The sequence below is a fragment of the Erinaceus europaeus genome, chromosome 7 (genome assembly GCF_950295315.1).
Source record: "Erinaceus europaeus chromosome 7, mEriEur2.1, whole genome shotgun sequence".
Classification (NCBI taxonomy): domain Eukaryota; kingdom Metazoa; phylum Chordata; class Mammalia; order Eulipotyphla; family Erinaceidae; genus Erinaceus; species Erinaceus europaeus.
Window position 1 is genome coordinate 31,395,081 of NC_080168.1, and position 15,464 is coordinate 31,410,544.

General features: G+C 47.1%; 1 protein-coding gene across 6 annotated transcripts in view; it reads left to right on the top strand.

Moving 5' to 3' along the window:
- Nucleotides 1-14,642, top strand: part of RAPH1 (Ras association (RalGDS/AF-6) and pleckstrin homology domains 1) — an 85,101-nt gene extending 70,459 nt beyond the window's left edge. For 4 of the 6 annotated variants that reach the window (XM_060194073.1, XM_060194074.1, XM_060194075.1 and 1 more), the window contains 4 exons: nt 2,410-2,508; nt 3,743-3,863; nt 5,806-5,948; nt 8,644-14,642. In XM_060194073.1, the coding sequence (XP_060050056.1) occupies nt 2,410-2,508; nt 3,743-3,863; nt 5,806-5,948; nt 8,644-10,377 (2,097 nt within the window). In that variant the 3' untranslated portion in view covers nt 10,378-14,642. The other 2 variants (XM_060194077.1, XM_060194078.1) reach the window with 2 other exon arrangements.
- The last annotated feature ends 822 nt before the right edge of the window (nt 14,643-15,464 follow it).

The following is a 15,464-nucleotide window of genomic DNA, read 5'->3' on the forward strand; positions in this document are numbered from 1 at the left end:
AACAGTAAGGGCAACAAAAAGGGAAAAAATAGCCTCCAGGAGCAGTGGATTGGTAGTGCAGGCACCAAACCCCAGCAGTAACCCTAGAGGCAAAAAAGAGAGAGACAGAGACCTGCAGACCTGCTTCACCACTTGAACCAGGATCCTTCCTGTACTATGTATGCTTAACCCTGTGCACTGCCACCCGGCCCTCATTGCAAATACTCTTTTAAGAATCAGTGGGCGGGGGAGTGGGGGGGAAGCAGAAGCAAGCAAACTGTTTCTTAGACTTGTAAGAACTATAATGGTTATCTTTGGGTAGTGGAAGGGTGGGGATTAAAAAAAAAATGAAGGGGAGTCAGGCAGTAGCGCAGCAGGTTAAGCGCACATGCAAAGCGCAAGCACCCGCGTAAGGATCCCAGTTCGAGCCCCCGGCCCCCCACCTGCAGGGGAGTCACTTCACAGGCGGTGAAGCAGGTCTGCAGGTGTCTATCTTTCTCTCCCCCCTCTGTCTTCCCCTCCTCTCTCCATTTCTCTCTATTCTAACAATGACGACATTAATAACTACAACAACAAGCAACAAGGGCAACAAAAGGGAAAGTAAATAAAATAATTTTTAAAAAATGAAGGGGGAGGGGGAAGGCAGTGAAAAAGTACCTTAGTCTAGCAGTTTTCAAAGTGAGGCCCAAGATCTTGGCCTTCCTGAGACCCTGTCAAAGGTTCTGTGATGTGAAAACCATCAGTAACACTAAGGTGTTATCTGCCTTATACACACTCTCATTCTGTTCTCTAAGAAACTTCCTAAGGGTCTGCATAGCCTGTTTGCTCTCCTAACTGACTGAATGTGTATTTCTATATTCCTGCATTTAGATTTATTTCCCCCTCATTCTTACCTTATAAATGTAATATAAGGTAAATATAATCAGCTCTAACCATCTGAATGAAAGTCATTTGAGGGGTCTGGTACCATGAAGACACTAGGAGTTGATTATCTCACAGACTCATAGTTGTGCCCAGATTCTTTCCTGTTCTTCTTGATGGAACTTTAACTGAAAAGGGGCTTTGGGGCTGCAGCCAGTAAAAGGGATTCACAGCGGGGAGCTGAGAACAGGTTTCAACAATAGAGGCTTTATTTGGGCTGATACCTAGGTGCTGCAAATAAGCGGTTCCATTTAAGGTAAAGCAAAAGAGAGGTTTATTAGGGCAGTACAGAAGTATGGGACATATATTTAGATACACAAAGTAAGCAGTTATCATCAGGGTCCATAAAGTCTGTGAATCGTTATCAAAAGTTCAGTCCCCTAAGATAAACAATTACCAGCTGAGGTAAAGGTTGCTCATGGCTGTAGAAGAGTCTTAAGAGTTTACCGGCTAGCAGAGTCACACGTGTTCAGTTCCCAGGAGAAGTAGCCATGGCGGACACGGAACAGCCTCGCTGAGTTGCCTCTGACCAGAAGCAGCAGCAGCCCAAGAGAGCCAGGGGCTCCAAGTCAGTGCTTTCATACATTCCCTTGTGTGTCCCCACCTCAGGCTGACGTCATTCATATGCTAATAGTCCCAAACTCCCTTTGGGGTCACAACACCTGTCACTTTTTCAGAGCTTTTGTGGGGGTCCAATGAGCAAATAATGTGATAGAGCTGACTGGTGTATGCTATGAGCTCAGCAAATGCCACTTTCAACAAATCTCAGTACTTTACCAGAATAGGCAGCCTCCTGAGGTCACTCTGGTGACCATAATGAAAACTATAGAAAGTGTCATGGGGCCGGGCACTGGCGCACCTGGTCAAGCGCACACATTACCGTACACAAGGACCAGGTTCAAGCCCTGAGTCCCCACCTGCAGGGAGAAAGCTTCATGAGTAGTGAAACAGGTCTGCAGGTGTGTGTCTCTGTTTCTCTCCCTCTCTGTCTCATTTTCTCTCTCTATTCACTAACAAATAAATGTTTAAAAAAGAAAGAAAGAGTACCATTAGTAGGCCAGGAAGAAGGTAAATATGGGCAGAATTTAAGAACTAAAACAGAAAGTGGAAACACAAAGTAAAACTTGGACTGATGGTGTATTAGACCAAAGCCAAGGCCTCTGGGATCAGGGGGCAGGAAGGAGGCTGTGGGGCGGAGGGCTTCAGGTCCTGGTACCTGATGAGGATCTAATTTGGTGGTGAGAGTGTTTTGCAGACACCTTGGTGAGATGAGAAATCGTACCCAGGTGCCAGCTGCTGTACTGTCAACCATCAGCCTCCCAAGAAAAGGAGAAAGAAAAAAAAAAAGTATCATTAGTACATGGGAAATTGGAAGAGAAGGAAAGTTTTTGAAGTCTTGGCCGCTCCTTTAACAAGCTCTGCTTGTCAGGATATATGTGCTCAGCTCTGCTAGAGTTGTAACTCTCAGTTCTCCAGGCATCTAGTTGGATTGTGTCTTTCATCTTGCAGCACCCCCAGATCCAGAAGAAATCTCAGTACATCAAATACCTTTGCTGCGATGATGTGAGGACGCTACACCAGTGGGTCAACGGTGTCCGCATCGCCAAGGTTGGTTTTCTATAGGTTTGACGGTGGCTGGTGAGGGATTTCACAGCAAGGCTTTGCCGGGAGAACCATTCCGACTGTCACGTGTTCATAATTTGGGAGTGTCTAGTTGCTCAGACATTAGTTTCCTGGCTGTTTTAAAAGATATGTTTGCTTTAGGATGTATTGTGGAACTATCCCTGTAGTCTTATACCTTGTAAACCATTATGAATCACAGATTTAAAAGTGGCAGGGGGCGGGCATTTATGGAGAGAGAGAGAGAGAGAGAGAGCCCACAGCACTGTTTAGCTCTGATTTATGGTGGTAAACCAGGAATTGAACCTGGGACCTTAGTATCTCATACAAGTTAATACTGTGTTCTTTCAAGTTGAGTATTCTATTCCCCTGGCTCTACGTTTCTTGTTTTGAATGTCTTTTTTCCCTTGGTGATGAGCATGTACTTTTAACAACTGTTATTCATGGAATAATTGCTGCTAAAAGCTTTAAAGAAGTTTATCTCTACTTTGGAGGGCGCTTCTCCTGCTTACACAGGAGAAGTCAGCCTAAACAAAATAACTTTTTCTGAAAAGTAAATTGCCTTGGTATGGGGAATAATGAGAGGTGAAACAGAGTTTTGGGAGCCATGAAAATACTAATTCTCTGTGTGATAACTGCAACAGTGACACAAGTCATACATTTGTCCAGACCCTCTGAGTGCATGGCATCAAGAATGAATCTGAGACAAGGTACAGACTTGTGTGGTTATGACATGTTCGTCATGTAGGCTGATGATAACAAGCCTCGCCCTCTGGGGGGAATTTCAGTAACAGGACAGGTGTGGAGCACAAGATAAGTGAACTCACTGTACATTCCCCTCAGCTTGGCTGCGAACTGAATATTATTCTGGAAAGAGCCCTATTTTAAAAGGATATCTTAAAAATACACAGTACTTGAAGGAATACTTATGCCCATTAAGTAAGTGAAAACAGAATTATGTCCATGAAATCAGTTGTTGAAAGAAAAAAAATCTATATTGGTATTGAACATAATCATAGCCAAGTGTTAACTTCTTGCTGCCTTTCTGAAAATGAGAGAATGAGATTATAATTTACTGGTTTTAAAAGAATTTCTGATGTATAGGTATTGATTTTAATATAAACTGTGAACTCATCAACAAAAATGTATCTCTGCTTCCTGAGTGGTGCATCTGTACACGCCCAGTTAATCCAGATGTCGCTATTTACTGCCCTCTATCTAGTACGGGAAGCAGCTTTACATCAACTATCAAGAAGCCTTGAAGAGAACAGAGTCAGCTTATGATTGGACTTCCCTGTCCAGCTCCAGCATTAAATCAGGATCCAGTTCCTCCAGCATCCCAGGTAATATGAAAAGCCTGGGACACGGGCCAGTGAAGCAGCCCTGAGACTCATGCCCTGCCTCCACTGCATTGAAGGGGGACCGGGGGAGCAGGGAGAGGGGAAAGAGAGAAAAAACCAAGACACTGTTGCTACCAATATGAAGGCATCTCTGTAGGGACTGGTAACAGACCTAGGGAAGCCCCCCGATTTTAAAATCAGAGCCACACCTAATTTCAAGATTTTAGTCACTAGGCAAATACGCTTTTTCTTTAGTTGCTAATTTAGTAATGTCTTTGAAGTGGAACTACAGGATGCACAGTTGTAGAAGCTGAAGTTTGCTATGTTTTTGAAATGAAGTTAAAATCAGGTTGCTGAAAAGCAATTGCTAATGAGAACTGGGGATAGAAGTGCATGGTGAGTCCATGATGGAATTCCCTTCCTTCTTCACACATTTCCTGACATTCAATAGAGCAGAAATGACTGGAACTAAGTCAGTATCATGGTTCAGCTACTTCAGGTCATCAGACTTTTAAGTTTACATAGAAAATCCGATGTTTAAAAGGTGCTTCTTTCTAGATTCGCACATATTGAGACACTCTGCTGTGATCACATCTTAAAGTAATGCTTATTCCCCTTTGAAAGATAACAGCATTTTTTTTTTCTAACATCACGTTATGAAAGAATTACTTTAAGAAGCGTTTTACGAAGAAGCCGAATGACTTAACTTTGTATGGAGATAAGCCAGTGGAAGCAAATATGCACAGAGATCTGTTTCCTAGTTCTTTGTACTAAGAGTAGTACAGCCAGTGACACCCGGTGGCAACAAAACATCTAAGTACCTAGCACCATCCAGTACCTTCACCTAACCTCTTAGTCTCTTCCTCCACCATAAAACAAAGACAGACAAAAAAAAAAAAAAAAAAAAAAAGGAAATCTTAAAACAATCTGATTTTAGGGCTGTGGCAGAATACGTATATAGTAGAATGCACTTTTGATAAAATGGCATGAGACTGGTGTTCTTCCCTGAGTTTTCCTCTCCAAGTTTCTTGACCTGTGCCTAACAGAAAAAAACATCAAATGGAAATTGAGAGTCACTATAGAAATGCCTGACCGGTACACCTCAAAACTGTAATAGCTCTAAAAAAACAAGGAAAACCTGAGAGACCTTCATAGGAGATCTGAAAACTAACTGTAATAGGGGATCCCAAGTCATAAAATCAGCAGTGAAGAAAATAAAACAGTAAGACATGAAAAAGGGTTGCAAGGAGTCGGGCGGTAGCGCAGCGAGTTAAGTGCACGTGGCACAAAGTGCAAGGACCAGTCAGGATCCTGGTTCAAGCCCCCAGCTCCCCACCTGCAGGGGAGTCGCTTCACAGGCCGTGAAGCAGGTCTGCAGGTGTCTTTCTTTCTCTCACCCTCTCTGTCTTCCCCTCCTCTCTCCATTTCTCTCTGTCCTTTCCAACAACAACAATAATAACTACAACAATAAAACAAGGACAACAAAAGGGAATAAATATTAAAAAATTTAAAATAATAATTTCTTTCTGAGAAGAAATAATCACCTTATGTAATCTGAGTTCACAAGAGTTCTGTGGAATGGCATGGAGACAAGTATATGAAAAGATTCCCGGTGTAAGGCAGAATTGGGGATCTATTCTGTTCATCGTAGATTCTCTGTCTCCTAGAAGTTGACTTTTTCAGGCTGTCAGGGAACCAGTAATAGCAACACCTGTTAGTACAGCTGTCAGTCTCATGGTCAGCTATCTTAGAAGAACAATGTGTCCTGATAGCCTTAACATAAGGCAGATTTTCTCTCGGAAAATAGTTGTGTTTCCATGAAACGACTTGAGTAAAATTCACTGGTTGTTGTCGTCTGGCTTGTGTAGCATCCTCTCTAAATAGGCCTATCCATCGCTGTCAGAGTCTTTATTTACTCCTGGTTTTCTGAATCACTTTTAAACAGAGTCTCAGTCAAATCACTCCAACCAGTCTGACAGTGGAGTTTCTGACACACAGCCAGCAGGACACGTCCGTTCCCAGAGCAGCGTCAGCTTCATCTTCTCTGAAGCCTGGAAAAGAGGCACTCAGCTGGAGGAGTCCGGCAAGGTAGCGTGCCTGAGCTGACTTACATAGGGTGCTCTGCTGTGCTCCATGTGCCCCACCTCTTTCTTTTACCCCACGGCCACAAGTCTCCCTTGGCCGTACTTGAGTCTTCGACCTCCCTCAGAAAAGGATCATCAGAGCAAGTCGACTCTCATGATCTGAGATCTCCCAGAGAACCCTGACTCCTTGCTTTACCCCTTCACCACTGGCTCCGTGGGCTCTTCGAGCTGAGAGACAGTGACTGCACCAATTCTACCCTCGACGCATTTGGATGGAGTCACATGAGCCAGTGAGGTTCCAGAGAAGCTGCTAATCATTGTTTCTATATTTGCTACTAAGTTATTCAGACTTGTTCCTTCATCTTCTCTTATGCTTCTTGGCATTTTGTGCACACTGCTGAGTTTTCTCAAATTATAGTTTATGTGGAAGACTTAGTTCAGGTCATTACCTGTTAAAAGTTGGCTCCACAGACTTCATGGTAGCTTATTCAGAGATACTGAAGGGCAAGGCTAGAAATCCAGAGGTTCCTTAATTGCGAGATACCAGATCAGCCACCTCTGAGCTTCTGTGGACAAGATCATGTCCTCGTCATTCTCACCCCTCGGTGGGCAGACTTGACCACGTTACTCTTACCCAATAATCATTCTGATTTGTGGCCTTTTTATTCTTTGGTCTGAACCACTTATATAGTAAGTGGTTAGAATCAGTGGAGGGGCCCATGGTGGGGTACACTCAGGTGAGCACACAGATGGGGTCTGAGCACCAAGGACCGGGGTTCACTCCCCACCTACAAGGGGCACACTTCACAAGCAGTGGAGCGGTGAAGCAGGTCTGCAGGTGTCTTTCTCTCCCTTCTCAATTTCTCTTTCTCCTAATTTAAATATATATACATATATATTTAAAGAAACAATTTTTTTAACAAATGGACATTTCCCCCTCTATTCTTGTATATGCATATGTGGCCTTCAGGAGGATGAAGGAATTAGATAACCCAGTGTTTCAGTGCAGCACTGCCTTTAGAAATATTTAAGAATTGGTTCCAATGGTCTAAATTCCTAAAACACTTGAACAGCTTCATGCCTTTTCAGAGGCTCAGTCAGACTCTTAGGAGAAATTCTCTTTCCTTTTCCCCACTTAAGCTGTGGCTAGGGCGGCCCTGTCTGGTCCTCGCAGCCCCTGTGTATGTTGCAGGGAGGAGGCTTAGACAGTTCAGATACTTCTTGCCCTGTTTAATAATGGCCTCGTGTCCATTTAAAATTGCAAAAGCTGCTGATAAGAGACCAGCGCTCTGTGGCTGAGCAGCAAGTTCATCACAGCAGTTCCAGGGGAGCATGAACCCGTGTGCAGCAGTGCCATGTCTGAATCTTGAACCCCCCTATGTGTGTCTCCTGTTATCTCAGCCTCAGGTGCCAAAGGAGAAGGCCAGCACGGCTAAGGTCCACACCCCTGCAGCACCCAACACAGGCTCAAGTTAAGGTGTGGGGGGGGTTCTTGTTTGCAAAAACATTAACTTGAGTGGCCCCTATAATCAAATCTTACAGACTAATGCTTTTATTTTGATACATTTTTTGAGAAACACGAATGTTTTGATGGACATTAGAATTCAGCCATAATGAACCTTCTAGCCTACTAACCAAAGCTTTTTAAAAATATTTCATACTAAATAGATGTCATTCATAAAAAAAAAAAAATTTAAAAATAGGTGTCATTCATAAGGTTTTTCTCACCTTGTCCAAAGAGCCTGAAAGTTGTGCCCAAAGCCACTGAAGTGACGTTCCGTTCTTTGCTTTTCCCGGAAGTACTGGAACCGCACTCCTGCATAAGTAGCTGCATGAGAGAAGTGGCCAGGCATGGTCTTCTGGGCCCACAGGGTCCTGAGCAGACTCTTAGCTCCATTTCTTTTTTTTTTTTTTTTTTTTTTTTAGATAAAAGTAAAGATTATAGTCTCCCTTTTCTTTTTTTTTAAATTTTTTATTTAAGAAAGGATTAGTGAACAAAAACATAAGGTAGGAGGGGTACAACTCCACACAATTCCCACCACCCAATCCCCATAACCCACCCCCTCCCATGCTCTCCTGTTGTCTTCCCAAGTCTCCTCCCTTTTTCTTCTGGCTTTTTCTGATACTCTTATGGTCTGTTACCCTAATGTTTATGAAGCATTTCTTTATGTATTTTCCAGTAAAATACATGTAAAGAATGCCCCCTTTTACCTGCATTGCTGGACTTCTGTGCATGTTGGATGCAAGTGTCTCCCAAGAACACGAGTGTGTGTGTCAAGCTCGCTGGTTGCTGTGTGGCTGTGCACGCCTGCTGAATACGCTCATGCTCTCGCCTCAAAAACCATCCTCATCCCCCGGGAGGCCAGCAACAGCACTAAGCTTGAGGACAGGACCTGCGGCCATCATTTCTCCCTTTGCCTGATCTGGGTGCGCCCAGTGCTTAGAGGCGCTTCCACAAAGCCCCCCACCCCCACCCCGGGATGGGTGTGTGGAAACCCGAGGCCCCAGAGGAGGCAGCCTGAGGGCTTTTGCAAGGCCAAGTGTGCCCTCGGGTATGGCGGCCCTGCGGGCTGAGACAGGCCTCAGCCAGGTTCCTGGACGCCCCTCTCAGATCCCTGGCTTTGTTGTGTAGTCAGGTCCACTCCTCTAACTGTCTTGTCTGTGTTTCTCTCTCCCTCCCCTTTTTATGCTCCTTCTAGGCCAGAATGGAGTGCATGGGCCGAGCCTACACCTCCCTCATGCCTCCGGTGTCCCCGCAGCCCAGGACGGCCGCCCCCACCACGGCCTCGCAGCCCTCTCCCCCGCTGCCGCCGCCACCGCCCCCGCCGCCCCCTCCGCCCCCTCCGCCGCCGCCTCCTCCCCCCCCGCCTCCGCCCAGCCAGGCCGCCCCGTCGGCGGGCTCTGCGGCCACCATGTTCGTCAAGTACAGCACCATCACGAGGCTACAGAACGCCGCCCAGCACTCGGGAGGCCTGTTCAAGCCGCCCCCAGTCCCGCAGCCCACCGTGCCCGCGCCCCCGGGGAAGCCCGCGCCCCCCGGCGCCGTGCCCCCGCCGCCGCCGCCGCCCCCACCGCCCACCCCGGGCTCCGCCATGGCGCAGCTGAGACCCGCGCAGCCCAAGCCAGTGCCCTGCGCTCCGCCGCTCCCCCAGCTCAGCCCACCTCCTCCCAAGGCCCACGTGCCGCAGGTCGCCCCCGCGCCTCCCCCGGCGCCCCCCAAGCCCCTCGTGGCCTCGCCGCCCCCCGCCCCTCCGGCCAAGAAGCCGCCCGGGGGACCCGCACCCCCCTCGCCGCCCGCACCTTCCGCGCCGCCCAAGCATCAGAACTTCGGGGGGAAGCCGCCCGCCTCCCCGCTGTCGCCTGCGCCCTCGGCCGCCAAGCCCGGCACCGGACCCCCTCCGCCCCCCGAGGCGCCGGACCCCAAGCCCGGCTCGGCCCCCCAGTCCCCGCCAGCCGTCAAGGCGAAGCCGCGGTGGCAGCCCGGCACCTTTCCTGGCCCTTCGCCCGACTTCCCGCCGCCGCCTCCCGAGAGCAGCCTGGGCTTCCCGCCGCCGCCGCCCCCACCGCCCGCAACTGCCGCTCCCGCTCCCGCTCCGGACAGAGGCAGCTCGCCGAGCAGGAAGGCGGGCAAGACAGCCAGCCCCGGGGGGAAGAAGCCGCCGCCCACCCCGCAGCGGAACTCCAGCATCAGGGGCAGCAGCGGTGCGGAGCACCCCGAGCCCCGGGGCCCGTCGGTGGACAGCCTGCTGAGCAGGTTCACGGCGCCCGCGCAGCCCCCCGGCCCCGAGCTGCCGCCACCCAAGCCCGGAAAGCTCAACCTGTCAGGCGTGAACCTGCCGGGACTCGCGGGGCCTGGGCCAGGCGGCCGTGCGCGGGACCCGCTGCGGGAATTCCCGTCCCCTCCGTCAGACTCTGACTTCCCGCCGCCCCCGCCAGACGCGGAGCTGCCCCCGCCGCCCGCCGAGCTCGCCGCTTTCCCTGGGGGCGCCGCGCCCCCGGTGGCCGTGGTCAGCCCGCAGCCGTGGTGCCGCCCGCAGAAGAAGGCCCCGCCGCCCACGCGGCCCCGGCGCAATGACAGCACCCGCCTCACTCCGGCCGAGGCCCCCGAGCCGCCCGCAGCGCCCCCGGCGCCCACCTCCCCCAAGCCCGGCCTCGGCGTGCAGCCCGGCTTCCTGGCCGACCTCAACCGGACCCTGCAGCGCAAGTCCATCACGCGCCACGGCTCGCTGTCGTCCTCCCGCGCGTCCAAGGTGGAGCCCACGGCCACCATGGACGACATGGCGCTGCCGCCGCCGCCCCCCGAGTTGCTCTCCGACCAGCAGAAAGCCGGCTACGCGGGCGCCCAGCTCTCGGGCTACGCCACCCTGAGGAGGGGCCCTCCCCCCGCGCCCCCCAAGAGAGACCAGAGCACCAAGCTCTCCAGAGACTGGTAGCTCCCCCGGCTTGGTCGCCTCTACAACCCTCCGCACACCTGGTCATTGGCGCTCGGGTGTCGAGAGCCCGCTGGCATGTGGTTCAGGTAGTGTCCGGTCGTGTGTGTGTGTGTGTGTTTGTGTGTGTGCATGTACACACAAGCTACCTATGCTCAGTGTGCGTGCGTGTGTCCGTCTGTGAGCGGGTCTATTTATTCCTTTTCTCTCCTGGCCTGAATATGGATTTCGTGTTCTGGTTGGAAGAGGCGTGGCAGGGGGGTGTCCTGTCCCTTCTGATCTCTGTTATCTACTATGAGAATGGGAGCAGAGACTCCTAGTGACTTACTTAAGAGCTGTTTTGCAAGTGACTATGTGCAGCCTGCCTGTGCATGTTGCGTGCTGTATATGAAGGAGTAGATGTATGTTTTCTTCCTTGGTTTAAGACAGCCAGAATGTTTGACGTATCGACGGGCCTTTTGCATTCTTCCCCCACTCCGCACCCTGAACCCCTCCCAAGCTGGCTAAAGCTCAGATCGCTCTACTGACACTTCATTACTACACACAAAGGGGCGCTTTAGATCAGGAAGACCACCACTTCACGCGACAGTAAAATGTGGGAAGATTTTCAGACACTGTGTGATTGTGCATTCAAAGTAGTAGCAGTATTGTCAAAACGATCCTACCTGAATTCAGCCGGACTGTCAGTCCCAGGTAAAGTCTACCTATAGTAAGATACATGGGTGTTTTAGTGCTAGAACTTGGGTTAGTTTTTTATACAAATGTTGGAATCCTTTTCATGAGCTTTGTGGAGTTTCATCAAGCTGGGCTTCGTGGTCCTGGCTTTCATTCATTCTGAGAAAATGGAGGGACACAGTATCCCTGGAATGGTCTCAATGTCTCTGGGTCACTGGTTATCTCCTTAAAGTATGTGCTTTAGATAGGTGTTATAGAGATCTGTAGATGATTTCTGTATCAAATATACATATCCTATGCCCTCACAGTACATGATCATGAGAAAAAAAGTCACCTTCTGAAATGTGTCGTTTATGTGTATCATTCTAGAAGGATGGGTAATTGAAAAACAAAACTAGCCTCTGTACAGGGGGAGCGAATCAAGTCGCATCTGGGTTACTTGTTAGGTTGTATCAACAATATATAGTTGAGGGGAGTCATTCAATTTGGGGTTGTGGAGGGAGGGGAAGACAAACAAGGTTTCTCATGATTCCGTCCAGTTTCTAGAGCACGCAGGCTCCTTGCTTGTCCCAGCCTGGCTGAAGAGGTCTGTCCAGGTTACCAGGCGCTCTGCTGGACTAGTGCAGGCCTCAAACAGGCCGTGCAGCCTGCCACACGGACATGGAGTCTTTGCTCTAATGACACCATTCTGTAGCCTCTCACAGTGCTTACACCTTCTCCCCCTGTGAAACCTCCTTGGTGTACTGTCCTATCAGTGTGATGATAAACTGGCTATTATGATGAAGAAAATGCCATCTCAGAGCTGCTCTTAAATAGAAAAATAAAAATCTGGCATCTCAGCAATGGCAGGTGAGTGCAGCTTATAGCAAAAGTCTGAGCCTGTTGTAAGGATTACCAGTGCAGATGGGAAAGGATGCCAGTACTGGGGGGGGGGGGGGGGGCAGGATAGGGGCTCTAGAGTAAGTTGGGCACCGCCCACTCTCCAGTCCGGCTGTGCATCACAGAAGTGGCACCCCTCCTCCACGTGGCCAGGATGCACAACCTCCCATGTGGCTGCGGTGCAGTGGCTCCTGTTTCTAAACCCTCCTTCTTTAAAGATACTTTTCAGATATTTCAGCTATTAACTTCTATGTGCTTGCAATCTTTGTTTATGAAGTGACCTTTAAACACATACACTGTTCACTTAAGCACACGCGGCAACTTGGCTAATATTTGGGTATAAATTGCCAGGCTCTGTTGTAGTTCAGGAGTGGAGTCATTTCCCATGGCCTCCTGCCTGCAGTTTCATGCCCTAAGGATACCCTTGTGCACTGGTTGACTTTGTGGAGTTCCTAACGGTATGAGCCAAGGACATATTCATCACAAGGAGTCCCCCCCCCCCCTTTTGGAAGGTAGACATCTTCAGTTTTCCTTAAGGATAAAGCAGTGTATGCTCAGCCTTCACGTGACTTGAGCTCTCAAATGGACTTCTGTTCTAAGCCTTCTTGCTCGTGTAAATACTGACAACGCAAGTATGGAAGAACCCTAATCTAGTGGCTTGCTTATTACAACAGACCGTTTCCCTTAGTCTCTTCTTTGGAGAGAGATTATCATTTCCTTCCTATGTGTAAAACTGAATCACATATACACAAAGACTTGTAGTGTTTACTTGCTAGGGTTTTTTTGTGGGGTGTTCAACTTGTGCAGTTTCTGAGTTGAACAACTTCCCTCTGGTGTATTCCAGGAACACACCTACTGCCAGATGACACTAGTACTGTGACTTCTCTGTCTTACACTTACTTATCAGCCCATACCCAGCATGGCTTCTTTAACTCAGAAAGTCTGTCGCTCATCCTGCTGTCGAAGGCCGTGAAAACAGGTGCCTGTTAGAACTAGTGACACCCATTACTTTTACCACTGCTAATTTTTAAATGGGATCACCCTATATTTAAAATCCTGGCACCTGTGAGGGAAGGCAACAGCAACTGTTAATTTAAAAAATGATACCAGCTTGGCTTTTATTATTTAAATACATTTTTCCCATAGCTGCTATAATCCTCATCTGGGAAAAATAATGATTAAGTTCTTTACAGAAAACCCACTTAATTAACAATTTGAATTTTTTAAACTTGAAACTTTTTTAAATGAGTAAGATGAACTCAAGAAAAATTATCAAAAATGGTTGTGATAAATAACTGCAGAGTGATACAGGCATCATAACGTTTTCCATAAAAGCCTCTGAACTCAAGGTGCTTGTGCCCAGATGGCATATTCTGCAAAAGACTGTGGACTGTCTTGGAAGTTCCCTCTGTACATAAGTTTCCATGTCGCTGAGATATTGCTGAGTTTATCTAGGTAAGTTGGAGGATTGGGAGAAATTCTGAGTGTGACAGGTCAGAAATCAAAGTCACGGGGAGTATCCACAATCAGTTATAAAAGCTGCTAGTCTACACAAACACTTGTGTCAACAATGTAGTAAGTTAGATCATTTTCAGGTAGTAGTGGGTTAATTTGACTCTTAGGCCACCAACAGAAAGACCCTTTGTCACCTTTTGTTTAAAGAAGTTTTTTCCTAGTTTTATATTTTACTGCCATAATTTTTCTTACACCTTCAGAGCTAACAGATTATAAGTGATAAATTCCCACAGACTTGATATTCAAGACAAGTTAAATCTGCATGGTGTGCTTTAAATAACATAGGTATAATAATTTGGATTAACCTCAGTGAGAAAATGCCTATTTCTTAAGGCCACAGTATTTTTAGCACTTTATGAATTTTTTCTACACTTTCCATCATTTGTATAAAGCAGATTATCCCAATTACAAAATTGACATTTGGTGCACAGAAAGCTGTAAGTAAAACAGATTTTAATATCTCACTGTCTCAAGACTTTTTTTCCCATTAAAGATTCAATACAATATTTCTACACCATTACTGGTCTAAGTTCTGAATAAATAAGTAAAACAATATACTTTTTAGATAAACACTTGAAGGGAAAAATCCCCAGCTAGCTGGTCTGCTAGTTTAAATAAACTATTTAAGAAAGAAGAAAATACCTGCTAGAACCCCCAGTGCCTTGAACTCTTTGAGAAGGAACGGACAACATAGCGTTCAACAAGCAAACTCTGAGGTGCTACTGAGACAGGAGGAAGGAAGGTGGGTGTTTCTGGCTTGGGCAGAAATAGTGACTGTCTCTTAAGAGCTGGCTTCATCTATTCTAAAAGGGGTTGGGCTGCTTTGTACCAAAGACACTTAGAGAAGTGAGTTGAGTCAGGGTGGTGGTGGCTTAGTGCAAAAGTGAGTGTGTTGCCCAAGGGTGGCTGTTGATACCAAGCTCAAAAATGCTGAAGCCTCAGCTTCTTAGGCACAACTAAAAAAAAAAAAAACTTTGCATTTGGGGAACTGTCCATTGTCTGTTAATTGTAACCTAATACCAAAAACTGCCACTTCTCTTCATTTCCCAACTCCTGTATTTTTCCTTGTAAATAATTCCTCTTAGAAAATAAGCATTAACTGGAATGTCTCAATGATTTTGCTTAATTTTATTATCAGCCACTCTTGAACTCTTTTATAGGTATGTACATTTAAATAAAGCATCATTACTTTGTGCTAACTGTTGTAAAACACTGTTTACTGTTTTAAAGAAAAGTTGCACATTAACTGGGATTGCTTCCTCTCTCCCAGTGCCTAGAGTCCAGGCTCACGACATCTAGCTTGTGGGGATTTTGCCATGCATAGAGAGATACCATGTAGGGATATACTTTTTTAAAGCATGAAAAAGAAGGCTAAAGGAACTGCATTATAAGACACCAGATAAAGGACTATTATTCAAATGTTTATCAGTTTGGTGAAAAAGTTGTTACAATTTTTCTTTCAGCTTTGCTGCTGTTTTTTTCTGCTTAAATGTACACTCATTTCATTATGTGCCTTGCTCCCTGATTGTGCAAACCTATAGATATATATATATACATACAAATATGATATGAGAGATATATTCAATACTACTGATGCTTTTGTTCTATTGCTGGATTAAGTTATTTCCCAGTTACTGTCAGTAAACTATTGTAATAGCTTAGGACAGTGGTCAGTGTCAATTTGTTTTGAGTTACTGTTTTCACTATCCGATTATCACAACCCTAATGAAGAGACACACAGGTTTCATGTAAACCTGTGGATCAGTATCATTAGAACCTAGTTTGTCAGGGGCTGACCAGGAAGAACAAACATGAAGATAAAAGATAACCAGTTGAACACACCAAATTATGGTAAGTAAAGAATAGCTTATACCAGGTGCTGGGCGGTAGCAGAGCAGGTTAAGCGCACACGGCACCAAGGACTGGCACAAGGATCCTGGTTCAAGCTCTTGGCTCCCCACCTGTGTGTGTGTGGGGGGGTCGCTTCACAAGTAGTTAAGTAGGTCTTGCAGGCATCTATC